The sequence below is a fragment of the Cygnus olor genome, chromosome 18 (assembly GCF_009769625.2).
Source record: "Cygnus olor isolate bCygOlo1 chromosome 18, bCygOlo1.pri.v2, whole genome shotgun sequence".
Classification (NCBI taxonomy): Eukaryota; Metazoa; Chordata; class Aves; order Anseriformes; family Anatidae; genus Cygnus; species Cygnus olor.
In genome coordinates this window covers 13,134,768-13,158,826 of record NC_049186.1, presented here as the reverse complement: position 1 = coordinate 13,158,826, position 24,059 = coordinate 13,134,768, and the positions used below count along the sequence as shown (strand labels likewise).

At 40.0% G+C, this 24,059-nt stretch overlaps 2 protein-coding genes and 1 long non-coding RNA gene across 11 annotated transcripts in view; 2 read left to right on the top strand and 1 right to left on the bottom strand.

Moving 5' to 3' along the window:
- CSNK1D (casein kinase 1 delta) overlaps positions 1-10,680 on the top strand; it is a 31,473-nt gene extending 20,793 nt beyond the window's left edge. Inside the window, exons 10-11 of one of the 7 annotated variants that reach the window (XR_005813554.1) lie at positions 1,014-1,076; positions 1,223-1,335. Coding sequence is in view for 5 of the 7 variants with exons in the window: in XM_040530417.1 (XP_040386351.1) it covers positions 4,969-5,067 (99 nt within the window). In the remaining 2 variants the exon portion in view is untranslated. Of the gene's footprint in view, positions 1-1,013; positions 1,077-1,222; positions 3,381-4,968 lie in introns of those variants that run through there. The other 6 variants (XM_040530417.1, XM_040530416.1, XM_040530415.1 and 3 more) reach the window with 6 other exon arrangements.
- On the bottom strand, positions 8,357-21,081 carry SLC16A3 (solute carrier family 16 member 3). Of its 3 annotated transcripts, none has more exons than XM_040530412.1 (5): positions 20,914-21,081; positions 14,015-14,258; positions 13,459-13,602; positions 12,305-13,072; positions 8,357-11,093 (listed from the first exon to the last, which is right to left on the bottom strand). In XM_040530412.1, exons 2-5 carry the CDS (start codon positions 14,235-14,237, stop codon positions 10,807-10,809), a joined length of 1,422 nt encoding a protein of 473 aa, XP_040386346.1. In that variant the 5' UTR covers positions 14,238-14,258; positions 20,914-21,081; the 3' UTR covers positions 8,357-10,806. The 3 variants fall into 3 exon arrangements, with proteins under 3 accessions (XP_040386346.1, XP_040386347.1, XP_040386348.1); XM_040530413.1 differs by lacking the exon at positions 20,914-21,081 and adding an exon at positions 16,526-16,841 and having other exon boundaries at positions 10,092-11,093; XM_040530414.1 differs by lacking the exon at positions 20,914-21,081 and adding an exon at positions 15,323-15,568 and having other exon boundaries at positions 10,092-11,093.
- LOC121056903 lies at positions 21,068-24,005 on the top strand. Its single transcript, XR_005813555.1, has 3 exons — positions 21,068-21,496; positions 22,152-22,277; positions 23,715-24,005. It is a non-coding gene; the product is annotated as an uncharacterized LOC121056903 (long non-coding RNA).
- The last annotated feature ends 54 nt before the right edge of the window (positions 24,006-24,059 follow it).

The window sequence follows — 24,059 nt, the reverse complement described above, 5'->3', positions numbered from 1 at the left end:
GAATAGTTTGAAACGCGAGCATCTTAGAGTCAGACAGACTTGGATTTGGATAATTAGAACTCCTTTCCATTGTTCAGTGTAGAGAAGTTTCTGCCTTTGTGTGTGCAACTTTCAGCTTTTTAGTCCATTCTGCTTTTGGCATTAACAGGTTTCATCAGAGAAATAACAAGTTTTAGTTGGAATCTGAACTTTGATAGCTGAAGGATGCTTTCTTATGTATTTCAAGAGCTTCTTCTTTGCTTTGCTTCTTGCTTTAAAAAAAGCCGTGAGATTCTGTTCCTTAATAAATTCTGTTGTATAACTCCATCTGCCAACCTCACTTCCTATATAAAGCCTAAGCTTGCACTAATCCTGTATCTCTAATTGAAGAATCCTGCTATTCCTCTTCTGTTTTCTCCTCCTGCTTTGTGTGCTTGGCTGACTGTGCACAAGCTGCTTCTTAAACAGTTTTAACATTAAAAAGGTCCAACTGTAAATTGCAGCTTATCATTTTAAATTCCAATTAACAGACCTTATTTGAAAATAAAATTTAAAATAATTTTTAAAAGAAAGAAAAAAAAGCTTTGCACTGAAAAGCTTGTGTGGGAGAAGTCCAAATTCTAGTCTGCATAGGGTTGTGTCTGCATTTTTTGTCTTTTACTGTATATGTTACTATTTGTAGCTGTTTACAACTTAAGTTAATACTGAATACTGATTCTGCCATTTAGGCATTTCTTGCTTCTTAAATTGCAGTGATGTGTAAAAGTGATATTGGAATAATATTATGCTGTTACTGAAATAGGTCAAGCTACAAAAATTTGTGCAGCGTCTTTTAACAAAATGTTCCATGATAAATGAAAAGCTATTGAGAGCAATTGTTTTTTTACCCTCTGATTGGGACTTTTTTCCCAAGCTTTATTATTCATTTAGTGTATCTCTACACATTGGTAGTGTTTTCATCTGGTTTGTTCTTTCTTCTATGCATGTTTATGTTCTGTTTACTTTTCTTCAAACCATCTCCTCTGGCTGGAAAGGTGAATTTTCCATGTTAACTTCTAATAAAGGAGGAAAATACAGGGAACTTCGTGTAGCTAAAGGTGGGTGTGAAACATTATGTAGCTCATTGGATTATAAATTCACTCTTTCCCTTTTCACAACAAAATATTTGAAAGTACTTTGAGAGCCACTTGTATGTTAACTGGAAGGATTTGTGCTGATGTTGTCTTGTTTTTGGCTTTGGTAGATTCCTGCTCGGGTAACTACCAGTGTTCTTCAGTCCACTGTGCACCGATGAAAAATTTATTTTGCCATGGAGGGCAGATAATGCATGGCTGATCTCCTATGTTATCAATGGCTTTACTAGCAAAAATACCCTAAACTAGAGTGGAAACAATACAACTGGAGTTCTCCATGTGACTTAAAAGGCACTTGGAGGAACATGGACAGACTCCAGCAGCTGCCATTACAGGACGCTTTTGCCAGAAACCCAGTGACCTTAAGAGAACCCTGTGGTAACAGGGCTGGAAAAGAAAGATGGTTTACAGAGTTGACCGCCTGTTACTGGATGGCCATTTCAGTTTTCCCTCCACAGGCGGCAGACTTTATCCCCTTTTTATTATTCTACTGTAACTATAAATCTTTTACTTGGTTTAAGAAAGTTTTTGTATCATTTTGCTAAAATTATTGGGTTAATTCTCTGTAAAGAGCTCTTGCTTTTCTCTGATTTGAAAATGTAGAATATAAACAGTCCTAAACTAAAGACAATGACTTGAAATTTTTTGTTTAAAAAATTTAGTCTGGCAGGGAGCATGTAAATGAATCAAAATCATCTGACTGTATTTAAACTGTTCACTTATTTGTATGGTCTTATTCTGACTGAGAAGTTTTTCTCACAAAATTTTTAAAACTGTTAAGAGTTTTACTTTACTGTTTGCCGTCTTCATTCACACTAAACATTTCCATGTAACACAGAGGAATTTTTAATATTCATTCTTTTGCAGAAAAGAGAACTCAAGACCCTGTAGAGAGTCAAAGTATAGTATAGATGGTAAAAGTTGACTTATTTCTTTCTCTTTTTTTTTTTTTTGTAAAGTATATGAAGAACAAAGTGAAAGACACTGGCATTTAAATGGATTGTTTCAAATACTGTTTTTATTGGTAAAATTTTGTTTCCTGCACTCTGAGGCTGGTTAGCTTGGAGGGTACTGTAAGTGGACAATGCATGTTGCCACTGAGTCTTTAGTGAATTTGCACATTTCATTCAGCATCTACATGTTCAAAAAAAAAAAAGATGATGATGATGATTCGGGCCTTCTGTTTCATGCCAAGACTCAAAAAAAAAAAAAAAAAAAAGGAATTCAAAAAAAAAAAAAGTGAAAAAGTGTTCTTGCTATGAAATCCAGAAAACTTTTAAAACTCAGGTGCATACCATATTTAATTCCTAACTGTATTCCACGTGAGTACTTCCAGAATCATTAGCCAGTAGCTTAAGAATGAATGACTCATGTTGTCCAAAAGAATGTTGCAGGTGTTGTTAGCAAATGTCCATATGGAATATGGGAAATACTTTATATTTTTTGTTACTGTAAACAGTCTCATAAACTAAAAATAGTTATGTTGTCCATGTAGTAATTGGACCACTGTCAGAAATACTCTTTATGCTAGTATCAAAGAAGTAATGGGAAGTTCTGTGTTGGAAATGAAAGTACGTATGCAGAGTTTGCTTGAACAGTTAGTTGTTTTGAGAAATTCTTCCTTGCTTAAAAACAAAATTTTAAAGGATTGCTGGTCTTAAGAGTTTTATGAAGAGTCATTTTTATTGTTTCAAGGTTTGCAGATTCCTCCTTCCCCAAAGAAAAAAAGGTCCACATATTAGATATCAGTCATTTTTCTTTGGATGTCTTTGTGACATTAAGTATTTGCTTGTGTGTACTCTGGATCTGACAGGGGAAACTTGTCTTGGAGATTACAGTGGAAGAGCTTAAGAGTAATCCATGGATAAGTTTGCAATAGAGAATTATTTCCTCAGTCACTATAAACTTCAGTATTTTAGGCATGTGCACTACCATTTGAACAGTTTTACACTTCACTGTGCTTTCCTTGTAAATATCTGTGGTTAATAATATACTGTTAGAGGGACTTACAACGGCTGCCTCTTTATTCTCTCTGTATCCGGAACATTAGATTGCTGTGCTATACTTAAAAGTTGATTGCAGACTTCTAGAAATGTACTCAGTTGTGGGCAATTTTTGTCCTTCATAATAGTTAAAATTCCATCATGTGGAAAATAGACTGTCTGTATAAACCTGTGTATTGGAAATCAGTATCTCAGAGCACTTCATTTGTACTACCACTGTATTTGTGTACTTTATCAATTGTGTAAATACATCCATAATGACTTCTATTCTTCTTTGGTGTAACTTACTTACAATGACTCTTTACTTGGTGTAACTTTTGTATTATTCTTTTTGTAATGGGTTTCTGTACATATAAAGAACATTGTCAATTCCAAACATTTGAAGAAATGGTGACAGGATTTAAGTAGTCATGGTTAGATTGCAGCAGCTAAGGTATGCAGGAAAAAAGAGAAGACATTAATTGCTTTGCTCACAAAGAGCATGTCTTTTGTCTCTATAAAGGTAAATGTTTTTGTTTGGATATTACTTCTTTTGCGGGTCTCTTTTTTTTAAATCATTTATCAAGTAATACATTGTATTGAGAGGAAGTATGGAAAGAGAATTGCTATTGAGACTTGATCTGTTATAAGAGCCGGAAAAAAGCAATAAGAAATACTGAGCTCTATATACAAAGCCTTGTATAATAAAATTACCGGCTTTTGATAAGTAATCCTCAAAAGTCTATTCAAAATCTGAGGGCACACATACCTTCAAAATTACTGTTTCTGATTAGTAGGCCTTTAAAAGCTGGAAGGATATTTATTTTATCTTCACATTTTTTTATTTAAAACTGGCTATGTGTTTTATGTGGGAAATTTCACATGTAATGCAGTTGTACATAATCGTAATGGTTAGCAAATCCCTGAATTCTTTGTGTTATAAGTACCTTGAAAACAATTGAAAATAAGTCCTATGCTTTACCTTTTAAGCTTCTCTTAATGTTACTCATTTCATATATAGAAAATACTAAGTGAAAACAAACAATGCTTCTGTTCTTTTAATAGTGCTGAGCCATAGGGTCAGAAATCTAATTTTAATCCAGTTGTGAGGAAGTGTAATCCCCAGTGAACTTAATCTTGCATCTGAGTATCTTCTACACAGAGTAGTTCCTACAATTCACTGGATAAGACAGGTTAATAATAAAAAGTTTTTGCACTTGACCAAAAGGTATGGGTAGGATCTAGCCATAAGAAATATAAACATAATGAACAAATCAGAGTGTGGAAAAGGGGAAATTTGTGTGTAGCATCCTAAAGCGTTAAGCACATGTCTACTGTGTCTTTGTCTCCTGTGACCAATTCAAGATACTTGAGGAGGGTGGAGAGGGGTTGGTGGAAGTGGAACAGAGAAATCATTTGGTACATTATGGACTGGGAAGAAGATGTGTAGTCCTGATTGCATAACCAGACCAAACATTTAGTTTAACTACAGTCCTCATCTTGGTTCAGACCTGCAAGTGTTAAAGGCACGAAGTCAATGCAGTACCCCTAGTATTTCCCACAATCCTTAAGGATTCACAGGGTTTTGAGGTCATGCAGGTTTTTTTCTTGAAAGACCCCAAACAGATGTACCTCTGCTTCCACTGTAAATTGTATTTTAAGTTTGTCTGACATTGTCCACCAGTGGATTTCATGCAACTTTTTTCAGCAAGACTAAAAATACTTTTTCTATTTAAGATTTTTAAATATTGAAGTTTAGATGCACTTCTTCATTGGCTTCAGAGTCTTCCACTGAAAACATTTAAACAGATGAAACAGTAGTAGACAAAGAGTCAGAAGGGCAAGAGCTATCCTCATTTCTTAATGCTCTGAAGCATTCATCTAGGACTAATGAGGAACTTGCCAGATGGAATGTTGCAGAGATGATGAAGCAGGTATTGAGATTGGTCCAAGAACAAACAGCATATAACTAGAGGTAAGTAGCTTTTTACTCTGTGTACCTCTAACTTTCCATACTTTCTCAGACAAGTGCAGGATCGCTGATCTCACAGACCAGGTCGCTAGAAGGAGATTTTAAGAGCTCCTACTTTTGCAGTAGATGCACATTCTTCCCACTAGCACAAAGTGTAGCTCTGTGTCAGAAATATTGAGAAGATATGTTAAGATATATATTCCAAATCTGTTGCTTCTCATATGCAATGCCTCTGCTATTGTCAAAGTTGTTTACTCCTCGAATATCAGCAGATCACCTTCCTTCAGGCTTCTTGTTTTGGGTCCAGCTGCAGGAAACAAGAGCAGTGCAGTTCAGATCATGCCCATTTTCCTCCGCAGTGAATGGCTGGACTCGTTTCAGACTTCAGAGAGTACCAGATGCAAATATAAACTGTGGTTTTCCTTCACAAGGGTGTGCTGTGACTGTGTGCTATTAAAGTCTGTCATTTTGGTCCACCCAGTAACATTCATTCTTGTAGCAGGACATGGCTTGAGCTGGCCAGTAAGGTAGCAAAGCATTTGATTAAACCTTAAGTCTTACCACTTTTGACTAAACTAAAATAATAATAATTAAAAAAAAAGGAATAATGCATTTATTCAAACATACATTTTATGTAAACTAGACCTAGGATCTTCAAAGTGTAAATACACAGAAACTTTTGAAGATGAAGAGATTCTTCCCAGATTGCTCAGCAGAGATGCTTAGTGTTAGGCACAAATAGATGTAAACTTCCCAAGTATCCATGCTTCTAGATAGCAAAATGTTTCTCTTACTGCATTGATAAGACTGTAATTTTGATGCACATATGTGCAGCCTTGAAAGTATACTTTGAGGAGGCAGTCTCAGCTGGGTATCCAAAAAATACCAAGATAAATACATTATGAGGCAATATTTTTTAGGAGCTTTCAAGTTCTAAAGAGCATGCTAAAGGGTATCACTTGATGATAAAGACAACTTACTGACAGGTCAGTACTCAAAATATTTAGGGCTTTATAAGTCAAAGCAGCTTGTAAAACTTCACCTGCAAATGAAACCTGGAGCACTCTGTAGAGGACAAGAAAAACTCCTAAGTGAAACACCAGAAAATTAATAGCTATTATTTTAAATAAGTTGATGCTTAAAAGTGATCTTCAGAATCATTTGCAGAAGGGAGCCCATTTCCATTTTAGAAGTGGTCAAACTCTGAGTCATTGCAAAAACAGTCCCCTTGCATACATCAAATTCAGTCTGCCTGACAGCTCACTGTTTCCCGTTAATTTTATTTTTCTCTATAAGCACACTGCATTTGTATGGCTATGTGAGCATGTGCAAATGGAACCCAATTTCCAAATCTGGGCATTAAAGGTATTTTTATCTAAGCTTGTTTTCTCATGTCCACAGTTATCAATAACCAAATAAATATTTATTCACTATATTTGCAACCGTTTACTAGAAAAGCATAAAACAAATCCAGGTATAAATGTACATATAACATTAAAGTGCATTAACAGGAAATAAAAAGTCATCTTACTTGGACAAAACTGAAGTGTACTCCCATAATCCCCAAGAAAACAGTAGCAGAGAGACAGACAGGCATACATAAATCAGTACTTACCATCTAAAATCTAAGAGTTTGCATGCTCCTGAAAACCCTCCGTTTATGATTGCCTACAAAATTTAAACTTTTCTTTGGCAGGTAACAAAGGTACATACATGAGTGTACTTGGGAATTTAATTTTTAAGTTTGAGCGCTTGATTTTTGGAATCTTTTCATTTCTTCTTAGAGAATGATGTTACATCACCTAACACATGTTTGGGTGGGATTTAATAACAAGCACTAGAACTGTCCAGTCTTTCATACTATCTCAGTTTCTCAATTCTCAGCTTTAGGGAACTAGCTGCTATAGCAGCTGGTACTACTGAAGACTTGCTGTAATGTATATAAGGACCAAAAAAAAAAAAAAATCAGAGACTGTGATTTTAAACAGAAAGCTCCACGACTTCCAAGATTTTTAGTTCTGCAGGGGTCTTGTGGGTTCTAATCAAGATCTTTTATTGAGAAGTAACAATAACAACAACAAAAAGTAAACTTATGTTTGTGTAGGAGGAAGAGTAAAATAGTTTCAACTATGGATTGCTCATTGTCCAGTAAACAGATCTCTTTTCCACTCTACTTTGTATTTTGCGTGTTTGATACATACGTACGTAGGTGCTCACCTGTTGATATATTCTCTGTGTTACAGGCATGTATACACACACCCTCTTTTTGTATTAAGAAATTATGGGCCTAAGATCCATTATATTATCAAGCATAGAATATTTTAACCATAATTCCTATAGCTCACAATTTACAGAATGTACAGAGATCTAAAAAACATTCAGCATTATGCTAGCCTGTGCACTAAGAGACAGTTAGTTTCAGAGAAATAATCTGTGAAAACAGTTTTTCAGCTGTTTTGTATTATACTAGTTAGATATTTTGTATCTCGGATTTCAATTGTTTCTCTTACAGACTTCTTAAATAGATTAATGAACTACATGTAAAAAAAAAAATTATATATGTACCAGTAGCAGATGCAAGAGCAACTTGTAATGTTGTCGTTGAAATACTTGGTAATTCAGTTGTATAATTACCTGTCTTCCAACCTTTCTTTTCAGTTTTCAAGTCTCAAAATTTTTAATAGGTGAAGGCTGAACAAAGGTTCATCTACATCTACGTTGCACAGCACTATTCTGCTTGTGCCTCCAAGCAATTATTCTCTTTAGCAATGCTTTCTTACTCTGACCACCCCCATTCTCAAAATAAATGAAAGAGCACGTCTCACAAACTACACATACAGGATTTGCATCTCTACAGAGTTGAGATTAAAGAAGTACTGTACCAAAATACCTGGAGGGGTTTAAAAGCAATTCTTTGTGAATTTATAAGCAGAATAAAATTAATGAGAAGCAGGCTAATCTTGCCAAGAGAAAGGGATTCAGATACGATCTTCTCCTTCTGTATGTAAGTTTCTAGTTGCTGTTCTTAGACAGCACTGGGAGTCTAATGAATTGCTGCTTTTTTTTTTTTTTTCATCGTGGGGGAGGAGGAGCTCAATATAGAGGCCTTTGTGGCCATGGCTGTAGAAGCAGTTGGGTACATGCTTTTAAGGGGTCTTGCTGAAATGTTTTTCCCTTGTCTTAATAGCTCCCTCATCTGCCCCAGTCATGTAAAAGTGTAACTTAAATTTCTGGTTTCCATCTTAACTGTGAAGTTATTTATGGAAAATGAAACATAGTCCATAAAGTCAGTATAAGCCAAAATTTTATAGAAGTTAAAATCTGAATTTAGAATCACAACATCTGAATTTAGAACAATTTAGAATCACAGAATATCCTGATTTGGAAGGGACTACAAGGATCGTCAAGTCCCAATTCCTGCAGAATGTATTTAAAATTGTACCAAACCCTAAGGTCACAGAAACAACTAGTTCCATGATAACAGTATAGCAAAGAAATTTGGTGATCAAAACCCATAATAGGACAAAAATGACTATTTCAGAATCTGCATTCACATTTGGAAGGTTTCTAGTTTTTACTTTTTGAAATGGAATGCAAAACTTCAATCCGCAAGCTGTATTGGGCCTTATTTTATCATCTGAAACAGCCTCTGTGGTTTCCATTTTCCTCTTGCCCTTTGACATGGTGACCTTCTGGGGCTAGCAGAGTAGTATTCCAAGCGCTGATTTAATCTTTGGCAAACTGGAGCTAAGTTATATGACTAAATTCTGGTAACTTGGACATGCCAATGCAATTTCTGCTGATAAATAGGAAATTAAAAAAAAAAAAAAGTTTTAATGTACTATATGCAATATAAACCTTTTAGTTTAGTACAGCATCCATTTCCATTTAAGAACAATCCAAAGGGGGGGGGGGGGGGGGGGGGGAGAACATGATCCTAAGATTTCAATTTCTGTGCAAATTTGTCCTAACAATGCAAAACCATTTTGAAAAAATTACCAGAGTAGAAGCTGGTATGCAAAATAAATTAGGGAATGGTTCATGGTTTTGGGCCTTCCTTAGTTTTACTTTGTTTCTGCTAAAATGATAAAGTATGAGACAACTAATGATGTTACTTTGTTATGCAGGGATACAGAGGTTTAGGGATTAGTGTCTTACATATTTTAATTAATAAGAGATGTGGAACGTCAAAGCCATTGTTCCTGCTACCAAGAAAAATTGAATCCATTACAAGTAAGCCTGTTTTGAAGATTGTTACTGCAGTCACAAATCCTACAGAGCTTTTTATAAACATATCTGAAAGTTGGGTTGAAGTAGCATGATTTTGTAGAGAAGATTATATTTCTTCTATGTATTTGCTTGGAAAAAAAAGTGGAAAATGTAGAATGCCTTCCTTTTACCTTTCTTCTCAATCCAAAGTCTTCACAATTAATCTTTTCTCTTTCAAATCTGCTGTCACTGCCTTGTCTGATCTCTTTCTGTTTCCTCTTCATCCCACGTTAGAGTTTTAAGGACTGTACAGGCTCCCTGTGCTGTTTGTGCAATGAACAAGTAGTAGAGCAGACCCCATTCTTGATGGGCTCCTATGCAGTGCTGTTATAAATGTGATCAACAGTTCCACGATGTTTCCTCAAACAACAAGAATGGCACCCTGAACTTCTACAGGTTAAGCAAAAGGATAGGGAAGTGGGGTAAAAATAAAATAATAAAAATGTAAAAACAAACAAACAAAAAAAACAGTATGTTAAGTCCTTCCTATGTTGCTAACATTGCATTTCAAAGACAGCTGACATGTTTCAAAGTAGTCTCAACCTTTTCCCTCAGTTAACAAACATACATCTATCTCATTATATGTGATCTGGACACTTAAAATGTTTCTTTTATATACAAAATGGATACTCTTTCAGAAGATTCTAGAAAACCTAATTTCCATCTTCTGGATATTACTTGTAATATTTTCAAATGTTACAGGGAAACTGCACTGAAAACTGTATGTGAATGGAGGTTAACTTTGCTTATTGTCTGTTGGTATTGAATCTGCTCATTTTATTTTTCTTTCAGCATTACCTAGGAATATCACTTGTGTAATCTGCTGAAGACAGTATTCAGCAATGTGCCTTTCTGTGTACAGTGTTTCCAGATGATAATTACAAAGGTTACGTGTTTAGACAAAACTCATAGAAATACGTTGGAATAAATCAAAGTAACATATCAAAATTATATTAGGGCTGAGCCAATTAATCTGAAAATCTAAAAAAGTAAGAAATTCAAAGACCTAACGGAGACCGTTTAAGTTCCTGAGATTTTTCTCCATCTCAAACTCTTTTTCCTTCACAAAGAACACAGCAAGGGAAGTTACATTTAGCTGCACAACACAGCAATTTCATCCATATTGTCTGAAAGCATACATATAGTGCCACTTTTTTAAAGATATATTCTTCCTACATCTCTTACAAGTGAACAGTTTCTGGTGATGCATAGCAAGATTCTACTTGTGTTTATAAAAGCTTTTTAGTTTACATAAAAAGTATAACCACACTGTTTCACCTTTTACCGATAAAGCTAATTTTCTGATAACAGTTTGTCTAATAAATCAGCTTTCAGAGAGACTTCATCAGCTGACTGTCCTCCAGTTAATAAAGCAGATGGCCCAGCCCTATAAACTAGTTCTATTTCTAAAATAAATAGCGTTGAAAATTTTTGACTCTCTTCTAAAGACTTTGTCAGTTTTCTGCCACACTCACACACAGGTTTCTGGGTTAGTTACAACTTCGCCATTTTTTTCAGGCTCATCTTTTAGAAACTGTTCCACTTCAATAGAGTCCACCTTGGCATCTTCAGGAGTTTTGTCTTCAGATTTGTTTAGTTCCTCTCTTTCTGCTGCTGCTTCTTTTGTATGTGGTTCTTCTGATTTTTTCTTAATGCAGAAGAAATTTCCCAAGGCCAATACAAGTGCTGAGGTGGTAACTTCAATTCCAGCAATAATAAAAACAAACATGTACCTCTGTGTTACATCCAAGAGTTTTCCTGAAAAAGACAATATTCCAGGTAAATGACAAAAGTGATTATCTTGCAAAGAATTTTTGTCTGCATTTTAAATATTCAAATGTCTCCTGTCTAGAAGTACCATAACTATAACCAAGTTTTTGAAATAGCACTTTAACAAGCTCATAACAAAATATTTCTCGCACACACAATATCATGCAATTCAGCTGAAATAAAACCAGCATAGTCTTCATATGCAAGAGATGAGACAAGTATCACGTATTTCAGATCAAAATCCATGGCCAGAATCTGTATGGTCAGCTTCCTCTCCCAACTTCCTTTCTACGCAGGCAGTGCAAATGTCTGTGGAGTAAAATGGCCTGCTAAAATGCAAGTCTTATTTAATAGGCAGCCTGGGGTAACTGACTGCTTCTGATGCTTTAGACTGGGTGAAGGTGAAAGAAGAGGAGAAAGGATGTGAAGAAAGTTTCCCTTTAAACCTGAAGATCAGAGGAAGCAAAGTACAGTACTGTTTTTTCCATGAAGGATTCTGTCACAACAAAGACAATAGGTGGTTTTTCAGTGTCTGGTGTAAACAGTAAACATTCTACAACAGTGAACTGTTGTTATTTGCAGTGCAGTGTCTGTTAAATTTATGTACTTTGATAATGAATTTGTGATTTTGGATTAAAATTATAGTAAAATAATATTTTGCAATGTTCCCTTATTCTTGGGTTGTGAGACGTGCAGCAGAAGCAGTCAGTGTACCTTCCTGAGGTTTTTTTCCTTGTAAGTTTTTTTCCTCTTATTTATCTTCTGAAGCTTTTCCTCCTTCAAATCTACCATGGTTATACAGAATCTATCCTAGTACTTTCCAACAAAAATTGACAGGTTTCACACTCTGAATTCCAAATCCAAAGAGGTCTGAACTTCATCAAATTTATTCACTCTGTGTGAAACTCATCTCATACAATGCCATCTAATAAGAGGTCCAGTTCATGCTTAGAGGGAAGAAAGAGCAGCATCTCCAGATGGCAATTCAACCAATCCTGAAATAGATCCAAGAAGGATCATCCTGCTCTGTTTTGGAGTGTTTCTGATTGCAGCTGCAGAAAGTTGTGTAAGCATGTGCAAGCATGAGTAAAAATATGCACTTCTTGAGTGCCTCATACTGTCTTTTTTCTCCTTTATCATACAATTTGTATAAATAGATGCAACACAAATGATTTTGAATGCTGGAATCGAATATTTACCTGCTGACGGTGGGCCAATTAGAACAGCCATAGCTTCTGCCAGGAGCACTAAACCAATAGCACTGGAAAACTTCTGGGTACCAACAATAGCCATGAGAACTTCAAATTGAAGAGCACCTACCATTCCATAAGAAATGCCAAAGAAAATGCAAAAGACCACCAGGCCACTATAATCAACAGACATAGAACCCATGAGATCTGTAAAGCCATTAAAAATCATAGCAAAACTGAAGAGGTAGACACAGCGTGGTCTAACCCACTTGAGACCAGCTACCATTCCACAAATAGGCCGAGCAAAAATATCAATGAATCCCAGAATAGTCAGAAGAAATGCTGCTTTGGTGTCCTGATACCCTAAATCCTTGGCATAACTCACAACAAAAACTGGGGGAACAAAGAGTCCAAGCACCATGATAGATGCTGCTAGCGTGTAGATTACAAAGCCACCATCTTTAAATACACTGAAATCCAGAAGTTTTTTCTTTGCTTTCTTCTCAGCAGGTTCTTTGGTAGCGTCAGGCTTTTTGGGTGGCTCCAAAGGTCTCATTAGTGCTCCACACACACAACAGTTGAGCAGCATCCCACCCAGTATAAGGAATCCTCCTCTCCAACCATACTCATGTTGAAGTATCTGCCCCAATGGTGAAAGGGCACAAAGAAACACTGGGCTCCCAGCAGCAGACAGCCCATTGGCTAAGGGCCGGCGTTTATCAAAGTAACGGTTTAACATGATGAGTGAAGGCTGAAAGTTGAGTGCCAGACCCAAACCTGTAATAGAATGTACAAAAAAAAATCAATACTGCCCTCCAATATTGCTTTAAAAAAATTAATTGCATGGTATCTGATTCATAGTGTAAGATAGGTTTTTCTTCAACTGGACAAAAGAATTCTCAGGTAACATTTGTAAGAGAATTTCACCTCTATTATTATACTCTATGGTTTCACTTCACTGATAACAGCAGTGGCTGTTAAACATACCAGAAAAGATAATATTCATTAAAAAATAATAATTAAAAAAAATCCAAATTTATCTGCTGTCTTTATAAAAGCCCATGTAGATGATCCCAATAGTTTAGATATTTGTCATTTATATGAAACTTCAGCCTAAAGCAAACACATTAGCTAAGTCATTTTCAATCATGCACATTACTTACCAGTAATCACACCTGCAGTTAGGTAGATCTGAACGATGCTTGTGCAGAAGGAGGCTATCACCATTCCCATTGATGCAAAAAGGCCACCCACCAGCATGACAGGGCGACAGCCAAAGCGATTGACACATACACTACAGAGTGGACCTAGGCAAGAAGACCAAGTTACAGTTGTTAAGATAAGCCAATTTTTGCAATTGATTTCATGTCAGTTCACATTTCTTTCCTTACTTTGCCGACACTGTGAGGCCAATCCAGAAGGTTGTGCTTTTCTCTAGAGTCAAATACTTCAACTTTTTCATTTACAATGTCATGCAATTTTCCTTTTCCATCATCTTTAGTTATGGAGTCTTTAGTTACGAAGTTACAGAGATTTAATTTTATATGGAAGCTGTATGTGCCTAAATAATTTCTGAATTTATGTGCTTAACAATAATTCTTTGAATGCCTTACTTGTACATAAGTAATGACACACCATCATGATTCACACTGTGAATCTCCATATGATTTACAAACATTGTATGATGCAACAGTGGTTCAAAACCAGAGAACTACCTACCTGTTCCATAAAGCATGGCCAACAAAATGGAGGAAATCCATGCAGTGTCACTATATCCAATACCAAATTCACGGATAAGTTCTTTGAAGAAAACACTAACTGCCTTAGGAAAGGCATAGGAGAATCCTGTGATGATAAAACAGCCAAAAAGGACAGCCCAGCCCCAGCCTCCATCAGGGGCTTTAACACCAGATGGACCATCATCAGCTACTACAGCTCCCATGACAAAGCTCAAGAGTGTTCCCTAAGAAACAAGAAACAATTAGTTTACAGACATTGGGGCAATTATCTACCCCAAATAGGCAGAACCTGCACTACAATTAAAGTTACAAACAAGATATTAGACTATTTTAAACAGAAATCTTGAAGATGCAGTGCTTTTTAACTATTCCTTGTTAAGGCTTACAAATCTACAAAAAATGACACAAAAATGAGACAGTAGAATTTTTAATGAACATCCCTTCACAGCTCTCCCAAAATCAAACCTGTGTTTCAACTGAACCACCATTTCACAGAAAAAACACAGCCATTACAGCAATTCAGTGATGTATTCAACTTTCATAAATATGTAACTACTGCATTAAAGTCTGGAATCTTTGTCACAAGACCTTTTACATGAAACTCTTGGACTATTCACTTAGAAGACCCGGATGCAAAATCCCAGTGCATCACAAGTGTTTTGTGTAACACTGGACAAATGGATTTTCTGAGGTCAACAATACAGCCTTGATGCACAGGTATCTTGAAAAGATGGACATCTCTTGGAAATTTTCATGAGCTATTAGTTTCCACACATGATATAAGCACCTAAGCTGAAGTGCAATGAAAATCAGCATGGGCAGTTTTTGTGGAAGATTGGAGTTAGTAACTTCAGCAATGTTCGATTTTACTGTGTGCCTGATGCAATGCTTTCTACTGTTGTTATTACAGTATCAATTTAATTTTCTAATATTTTATTTACTGAATCTTATCTTTTACACCTTCTATTTGTAGCCACGAGCTCCTTAATAAATAAAAATTTTTCTTGTGAGAATTTTATGTACTACACAGAAATGCCACAAAGCTTTAAAAGGGGAAAAGAAAATACTGAAAAGGCAGAAGGAGTGTTACCGTTAAGTGAAGACAGCAGAGAGATATTAGGTATCACATCAATTAAGTTTCTGTAAGATATCCTTATTACAGAAGACTTGACTCGTAAAGTGAAACTTCAGAAAAATTATATATAAAATCTTGTGTGAATAAAATGCGGCAATTTCTTTAAAGGGCAATTAATACTCCTGTTGGCTCAATGTTCCTCTATAGTACTACCTAAAAGAGGGATGCAAGCATGGTTGCACATCAGAGAGGATGTTCATCACCAAACAATGCTTCTGCTTTGAGAAACACAGGTCTGCCTAACGATTGTTATGCGCTAGGAATTATGTGACCCAGAGAGTAAAGTACATCCACACAATCTCAGTGGCAGGTGACTTTTGAGCCAAATCACCCTCAAAAGCTATTCGGCAGCACGCTTGTTCCTTCCAGAAAAGAATTGCCAAAGCTTCTCGGAGTTTCTCCAGGGGAGCAGGAAGCTAACTCGGCAGCCGGCACACCGCAAACCCGGCCCGGAGGAAGGCCCGGCTCCTTCCCACTCTGGCTCCGCTAGGCTACCAGCCTCCGAGCAGGGAACGCGCGGAGCCGCTTCCTCCCTGGCGCCGCGGAGGTCGGGCCGGGCCTGCCGTGGCGCTTCCCCGGCTGAGTCCCCACCCCCGGCCGCGGACCGCCGGCCGTGGCACAGGGCGGCGCCCGCGGGGCGGGACCGGTCGCCGCGACCCCGCGTGACCCCGCCGCTGCGACGTGCGGCGTCGCGAGCCTCCACGGCAGCGCGCGCGCCGGAGGCCGCCGCACTGAGACGTGAAGGACGTGACTGGGCGGGCGTGCGGGCGGGGCGCCTCCCGTAATTGCAGCAGACGCAGCCGACCGCGCCACCCGGGGACGGCGCTCCGCCCTGCAGCGCGCCTTCCCTGCTGCGCGGCGGGAAGGTGCGGGCAGGGTTGACGCGGGGCGTCCGTGCAGTGCTCGCAGCCCGCGGAGCCCGGTTCGCTCGGGACAGGTAGAAATACGCTCCTCACCGGCCGTTCGCGTGCTCTTCCGCGCCTAGCAGAGCAGGTCACGCGGTAAGCGAAGTATTTTGTTCCAGCTGGCCTACATGACTTACCAGCTTTGCCTGCCGCAAGACAAACAAGCTCTAAGACGGTTTTATTTTCTGTTATGGTGAAAAGGCCAGACTTACAGACATGGGGGAACATGCACTACTCCCAGCATTTCATAAAAATAAGGCTATGGGAAACGGTAACATCCATTTACTCTTCTTTTCTTTGTATCTACTAGCATGTAGGGCTAAGAATCACCATAAAACAACATACCAGACCCTCAGATGCCACCTTGTACACACTCATACATCAGTCTTGGTCTTCTAGTTTAATCCATGCATAGCTCATGTTAACATATCAGAATTAAAAGACCACTAACCTTAGCTAAACAAACCACATCTCTAAATACAGAGCAGGAAATTCACTTCATCCTGTTCCCTTCATGTTGCAGAGTGGCTTACTAGGCTTGACTGTATTTACTTCCTGAAGAACTATAAAGGAAGTAGCAGTGAGGTTCCTCTGTAAGGTTGTGCAAACTAGGGCCAGCACCGGAGGAGGTGGGCTCATGGTTGATTTGCACAATTTTTTTCTTATAATTTTGCTTCCAGTGCTTGGTATGGGGATATTGCCAAAGCCTTCCACGTCTTGAGGCTACTACGTAACTACTGCAAAAGATTGCTTTTCTTTTTGTTTTTGCTAGTTCAGCCCTGTTTAGAGGCAAAGGATCACATTTAGCTGTCTGCAGATGAGTGTTAGTATCTACACAAACAGACATGATAGAATTGCCAGTATTTATTCCAGATTCCTTCCATCATAAATGGAATGGAATTGCCCAGAAAAGCTGTGGATGCCCCATCCCTGGAAGTATTTAAGAACAGGTTGGATGGGGTTTAAGCAACCTGGTCAGGTGGAAGATGTCCCTGCCCGTGGCAGGGGAGTTGAAATTTGATGATCTTTAAGGTCCCTTCCAACCCTATGCATTCTATGATTCTATGATAAATGGGTTCTTCCTTTGGTAATGTGTGAAACAAAGGGAGCAAGTGTAGTTAAATGTGTGTTTTCATGCTGTTGCCATGGGAACTAATACAGTCTCTGAAGGAAATCTGAGGTGATTGTAGGTAGCATGATCAGGGGTGGGTTTGGTGTGACAATGCATGTAGTGCATATATAGAAAGACATTTGTATTATAAAAAGCAGCAGATAGAAATGGCAAGAATCTAATATTAGCGTTTAACCAACTTTACACGGTACTTTATCGTCAGCAGTATGGGTGAGAAGGACATTTGTGAGTCTGTAGGCTGACCCATGTAGCTTGAGAACTTCTCCAGAATGTATTTAACTAGGACAGATTTGCTAGAAATCTAGCCTAGGAATTCAAGGCTGGATAGAAATAAATAATGATGATCAAAGAGAAAACATGAACTTCCACGTAGGAATCACAGTTCAGACTAGAACCCCACTAGGTTGAGAGATGTACAATCACAAAAGGCAGTCCAGGCTGAGCAAGGTAGAGATCCTTGTTTAGTTTCTTATCCATGGAATGAAAGCAATAATGATTCTCTCTTTATAGGGTGTTGTGAGGGCAATGTGTTGCCCTGCGTCCCAACTGCCATTGGCCAGACAGCACTGTCTGGGCATTGAGCAGAGCTGGTGCCGGCCGGAGCCCTGCTCCGGCCGCTGCAAAACATCACTGCCTCTGGCTTCCTCCTTCAGCATCTGGGGCACACCTGGGAGTGCAGAGCTACTGGCCCCAGTGCATGAGCAGTGCTCCACCAGTGGCTCATGAGGCACCCACAAGATGGGCTTTGTTCCTGCCATCACTGGCTTCAGGCCGGTACCAGGATTTGAAGGTCTCCACATTCAGCCTTGCCTCCTTAATCCCTTTGCTACTACTGCTCAACTTTCATTTCAGTGTAGAGCCTGGGGGCTTACATTCCTGAGTTCCCATTGTCACAACAGTGGCAATTCAAATCCACCAAAGCAAGCAAAGCACAGTCTGAGGGATTGTCCCCTGTAAAGACATTGCCACAGCCCCAAACATTAATGCTGTTACTCGACTCTATGAATGCTCTGAAAACGCTTGGTTAGGTGATTGGGCGCTGAGCCTCGCAGCCACCTCTCTAGAGAGTGTGTCCACAGCAGCGGGGAGGGGAGTGCCCCGCAGGCGTCTTCTCAGCTTCAGGCTGTGCAGCTCTGTGCCTGCCCCAGTGCACAGCGCCTGCCACCATCGTGCTCCCAGCCCCTCCGCACACACGGGGGGCAGCCACGGCCCCTCTATACTGGACTCTGCCTCTGTTGGGAAATAGCACTTTTTTGCTACTGCTCGTAATTCACACGGAAAGGTCTTTGACTTGCCTTACTCTAAATGCTTCTGCGCAGGAAAAAAAAAAAAAAAGAAAAAAAAAAGAAGCACACAAACAGCAGATTGAGTGGCAGCAATACGGCTTCCTTACCAGCGCAGAACACTGCCACCAGCACTGCTAGAAACAGTGGAAACGTGCTTGGAAACACGCTGTCTTGGATGGTAGATTTAAGTGCTTTTTGGATAAAGCAGTTGGTAAACCGTTTAGTTTAGGATGTCATAGGGTGAAGTCTTGTATTGTTTTGCAACATTTATTTCTGAGGGAGTGGAAGTTTGTTAAGGTGTGGCACTCAGCAGTTTAAAAGGTAAAAGAATCTGTTACTACAGTACACCTGTTGTGGTTCAGTTAGAAGTATAACTCAAGGGAAATTACAAAGATATTAAGGTGACTTATATTGTGAATGAAGTGTGAAGTCACATATATCGATGTATGATACCATGTTACGCAGCTGCACTATCAAAAGTGATTGTGTAATAGGATACCTATGGGCCAGCTGATCTTTTCCCAATACATTCAGCTACATTTGCTAGCCCAGCTTGAGATACAATGCACATGCATGTGAGCACCTTACATATCAGACCAGTCCCATGGTATTCCACAAAAATAAGCATGTAGGTACTGCTGGTGACGGGACTGAATCCTTAATTAGTATTTATCTATCCTTATCAGTTTTTGTTTCTACACAAAGTAATTTCTCTACAGTAAACAACTGGAAAACCAAATTGCAAAAGCACCACAACTGCAGGGCTGAAATTAATTCTCATGATACATGAAGAATGAAATTTAATACTGTAACTTCTTTTTTTGAAAGCATACTGAAAGCAACTGGATAATTCAAATACAACCTAAGTCATGTTTGTCGTTGCTTCTGTGCACACAGAAAGGACATGTCGTCTGGTCTCAAGGTCCCTCTGTGATGCTGACAGAAACGAATTTGTACTTATGGTAATAAGTGTGGTATAAAAACAAACAAATAAACAAACAACATTGGTTTCAGAAAAATAAGCCCAATTCTCAGAAACTGAACATTTGATATAGAGACAATAATTACTGAGGTCAATGATGCTGTTGTTAGGGAACTAGTGTATTTGTCTCAAAGGTGGTACCCAAGAAGACTGAACTGTTCGTTACAAGTTGTATTTGTAATTAAGGAAAATATTTATCTTGAGATTAAAAAGAGATGTTTTTTTCTTGGTAAGAAGAAAGTCACAATAAGAATTCGTCTTTCAAGTTATTATGCAGATCCATGACTTTTTTTTGCTTTTAGACCACCATAAGCTAGGGGTACTTGCTGGTAACATGCTCATTAAGGAAAAAAAAAAGGCTATAATATAATCTGATTTTCCCCAGATAATGTAAAGAAAACAGTTCTAACATGTTCATTATAAAAACAAACAAACAAGCAAACTCAACTTCCCCTGCAGAACAGTTTACCCTGATAATATAATGGACACTGATCACCATTCTTTTGTACAGATAAACCTGCAGCGGGAATCTACTGTGTCATTCTAGTCTGCTAGTAAGTCATGGTGTGTGTTAGTGTAGCTGTAGCACTGAAGAAACACTGAAATGGTTTGAGGCTAAGTGGGAACAGGAGATTGATTATAACGTTGGTATAGAACACCACCAGCAACTATAAACAGCACTGAATTACTCGTTTATCCCAGGAGTTTGGAGTGAGATAGGAGAATAGTGAAAGCTGGCAAGCCCTTAAGAGAAGCAAATGCAGCACAGCCAGAAAACCGATAAAACAAAGAAGACCAAAATGGGAGAATGAAAATCATGGTGGGGCCTATTGGGGAGGACAGGAGGTCAGGGAAGGCATTGGCAAATACGATAATGCTTTTGTAGGGAGCGGGAATTACAGCAGTCTTTGGAAATGGATGTTTGATTAAAATGGCTGGCATATAAGCAGATAAGCCACAAGTAGTGCGCTACTGTGTCAGACAGGGGCCCGTCAAGATGGTTTGTACCTAGGCATGAGTTATGATAAATAAATTGAATTAAAGTACGTGCATCAGCGATTGAGAACAGCTCCCCTCGCGCCGGGGAGAACCGGGAGCGGGAGCCGGCGCCCCGCCGCGGGGCCCCCCGGTCCCGCGCGAGGAGCCCGGCGGAGCGGGGGCAGAGCGCGCCGTGCCCACCGCCCCAGCGGGCCCCCGCGCAGCCGCGGGGCGAGGGATGCAGCGGCGCCGCCCGCGCCGCGCTCGCACAAAGCTTCGGCCACGCCGAGCGCGTCCCGCGGCCCGAGTGGCACCAGGCGGAGGCGCGCCCGCCTCCCGCCCGACGCTCCGGAGCGGGCTCGCCCGGCTCGGACCCCCGCGCTCCCCGCGCTGCCCGCGGCGCCCGGCCCCTGGCGCCCGAGCGGTCGGCAGCATCGCGCGCGGCGGCTCCACCTCAGTACCTGAGTCACGTCCCGCGCCTCGGCGTGGGGATGCCCTGCGCGCGCCGGACCGCTGCCCGCTCACCCCGCGCGCCCGCGCTGACCCGTCCCAGCCCGTCTGCGCCCCGCCGGCTGCGGAGCGCTTCGGCGAGGCAGGACGTGTCTGCTCGCCCCTCCCCTGCCGGAGCGGGGCCGCCCGGGTCCTAGCGCCGCCACGTGACCCCGTTCCCGGCGCTACGGGTCGGTCGGCGCAGGGGCTCCCCGGCCGCGTGCAGCCCGGCTCCGCGGCGCGCCGGGGCGGTGGAAGGGCGCCCGCTCGAAGCGGAGCCCCGGGGGGGGCCTGGGGCCGCGCAGGCCGTCGCGCGGGACACCGGCACGAGCTTCCTGAGGCACTCGCGGGGCGCCACGCGGGGCTGGGTCCAGCCCGCATGGGATGTTGCCCTAGCTGCCCAAAGGAGCCATGGGCTTTCATGAACAGATTGGCCTCTGTAGCTGAGGTTTGTCCTGTGCTGCCATTTCTGTTTTCCACGGAGCGATCACGGTTCCTTTGTTGTTTCTTCACATAAGAAGGACTTCTATGAGCTTCCTTGCTTTTTAAATTCAGGTGGAGTGATCTTTGTTGATCTGCTGTGGCTCTACTGGTATTCATACAAATGTTGAATTATAAAACTGTGTGTAAAACTGTGAACAACTGCTATTGTTCAGCATCCATGCAAGTTGTGATGGGTTCTTGAAGTGTAGCACAGAAAGTAGCATTCCTTGGGCTACTCAGGGCTTAAGAAATTTAGGAATACGTGCTCCGTTTTGTAGAGCACTTAACAGCACACAATCCAGTCCATGTTTTTATCATTCCTATCACCAGTGTGGAGATGCACAGGTGTTGTGTTGTAACTAGTAGAGGCTAGGATATGGTACTACTTTATGAGGGTTGGTGTTGTGCAGCTTGTTGTACAGCTCCAGAATTTTAGAAGCTACTTGATGAAATGGGGTAATACAGAGGGAAGATCTGAAACCCTCTAGACGCCATAGATTTTTTTTTTTCATTAGGTTGGCTTTGACTTTTGATTCAGGTTTGGTGTAGTATTAATTTTTACTCACTTAGGGATTCATTGCAGTAATAAACAAGGATGAACATGGCTGGGTGGATTGTTTGGGTAGACAGCATTCAACCAGTGAGATACACATTGCTAATCTTAAAAATAAGTAAAACCAGTTTTTACCCATCTACCGTTACCTGAATTCAGGCCATTCACTTACAGGTTAGTTGAAGGTAATTGCATAAGAGCAACAAAGTGTTGTGGAGCTTCTGAAGCAAGTGGTACAGTGCCTGCAGCCCAGCAAAATTGGTGGAGTCCAGCAACTGAAGACACTTTTTGTCTCTACAGGTAATCTTGGTTCTCCAGGAAAAAGAAGTACGTTCTCTATTGCCAGACAGGAAAAATAGTTACAGTTCTTGATAAATGGAACTGCCTCCCACACATTGCCCCAGTCTCTGACTAATTTCTTAAGGAGGGACAGTTCCATCCTGCAAAATGTTTTGCTTTATTATTCTACATTACTTGAGTAACTACATCATAGAATTGTATAGCCCCATAGTAGAATTTTTAATTGAAACCTTAGAGATTTATACTGTTGAGATATTTTCAGAATGGACGGAGGTACCAAGGAATGGAGAGAGGAGAAGCAAAGTCCCTGCCAATATGTCACCTATATCTTGTAGGTGCACCTACATTATGATTTTTTTTCTAAGCTATCAGTATCTCTTATAGGCACTCAAATGATATAAGAGGCTAGATAAGGAAACAGGTGTTCACCAAACACTTTAAAAAGACAAGAAAAAGAACTGGTGTGTCTTCATGTCTGGGAACACTGCCCTTTCCACAGCTTCTATCTCTGTGCAGACTTCCACTTCCTCCGGCCCAGTCAGAAGAGTGCAACACACGCTCTCTGGCTTGAGTTCAGTTCTAGAACACTATTAAGAGGTCAGTTGTAAAACTATTTAAGAGGTCATTGTGTTATCATAGAGGCAGAAGAGTGACATCAGTCTGTTTTTCAGAATGGATGTCCATAGCCATAGTCCAGCTGCTGAGAAAATTGTGAACAGTGTTTTCTGGTGTCACTTTTGTATCTGATTACTCCCATTGTTTTTGAAGAACATGTTTTCTCAAAGTGATGTGCTCATAGATGACGTGCCAAGGTACTGGGATCATTGGATTTAATTCAGTATTCAACAAGGCACTAGTGTAAGTGAGTAGAACACAGGGTTGCTGTGCTTGCAGAAGCCTGAATAGAGTCCGGATAACCTCAGATATATTTGGAACTGAGATGAAGGCACAACCCCCCTACCTGTTAAGTGGAATTAAATAGCATGTGTTTAAGCAGTAAATATGCTGTAATACATGTATGAGTAGAAGGAATGTTAATGTGCAGCAAAGAAAACTCAAAATACAGTGACTTAAGGCATCTGTCTCTGAACAGAGCTTTGAAAAAAAAATCTACAATTCTAATTAAATAATAGTAATTAAAAAAAAAAACATCTTTTCTGCATCTTGTTATTGTTCATTTCTAAGTATGCCAGTTACAGATAATCTCAAAGTGTTGTTAAGACAAACTCAAGAGGAATCATTAACTAGGCAAATTCTCTATCCAGAGTAGACTGTGAAAATCTCAGTTTAGTTTTTTGCTCAGGAGGATTCTCAATAGGAAAGTCCTGCACGCTGTAATTCCTTACAGGTATCCAAATAAATAAGGATCCCACTGTGTTCTTTATTGACATATTCCATTTGACTTTGTCTTTTATTGTTTATTTTGTGCCTTTGCAGCAGAGAAGGCTAACGGTATCCTGTCTACCAAATAGAAGAGTACATGGCTGGCTCATGGGCAATTTGTTGTCCATCAAGACCCCAGTCTGTATCAATGCATGGGCGTTATTCCTTGCCAGGTTCAGTACTTTGCATTTTCCTCTGTTGATCTTCATGAAATTCATGGATTGTTTCCATTAAAGATGGAGTATAGGTGTAGTGAATCTATTAACTTTGCTATTCACATCAGTAAAAACAGCAAGAGAATGCTGACAATTTTTACCCAGTCAGGCTTACAAAGAGGAAAAAGTGGCTGAAGGATTGTTCCTGATTGTAGGAGTAATAGAAATAATATAGTGTAATAGG

Coding starts and splice junctions, on each gene's coding strand:
- SLC16A3 (XM_040530412.1), bottom strand. CDS start 14,237: ATGGGAGCTGTAGTAGCTGATGATGGTCCATCTGGTGTTAAAGCCCCT. Junction 13,603..14,014: donor GGCCATGCTTTATGGAACAG/GTAGGTAGTTCT, acceptor CTTCTTGCCTAG/GTCCACTCTGTAGTGTATGT. Junction 13,073..13,458: donor AACTGCAGGTGTGATTACTG/GTAAGTAATGTG, acceptor ATTCTATTACAG/GTTTGGGTCTGGCACTCAAC.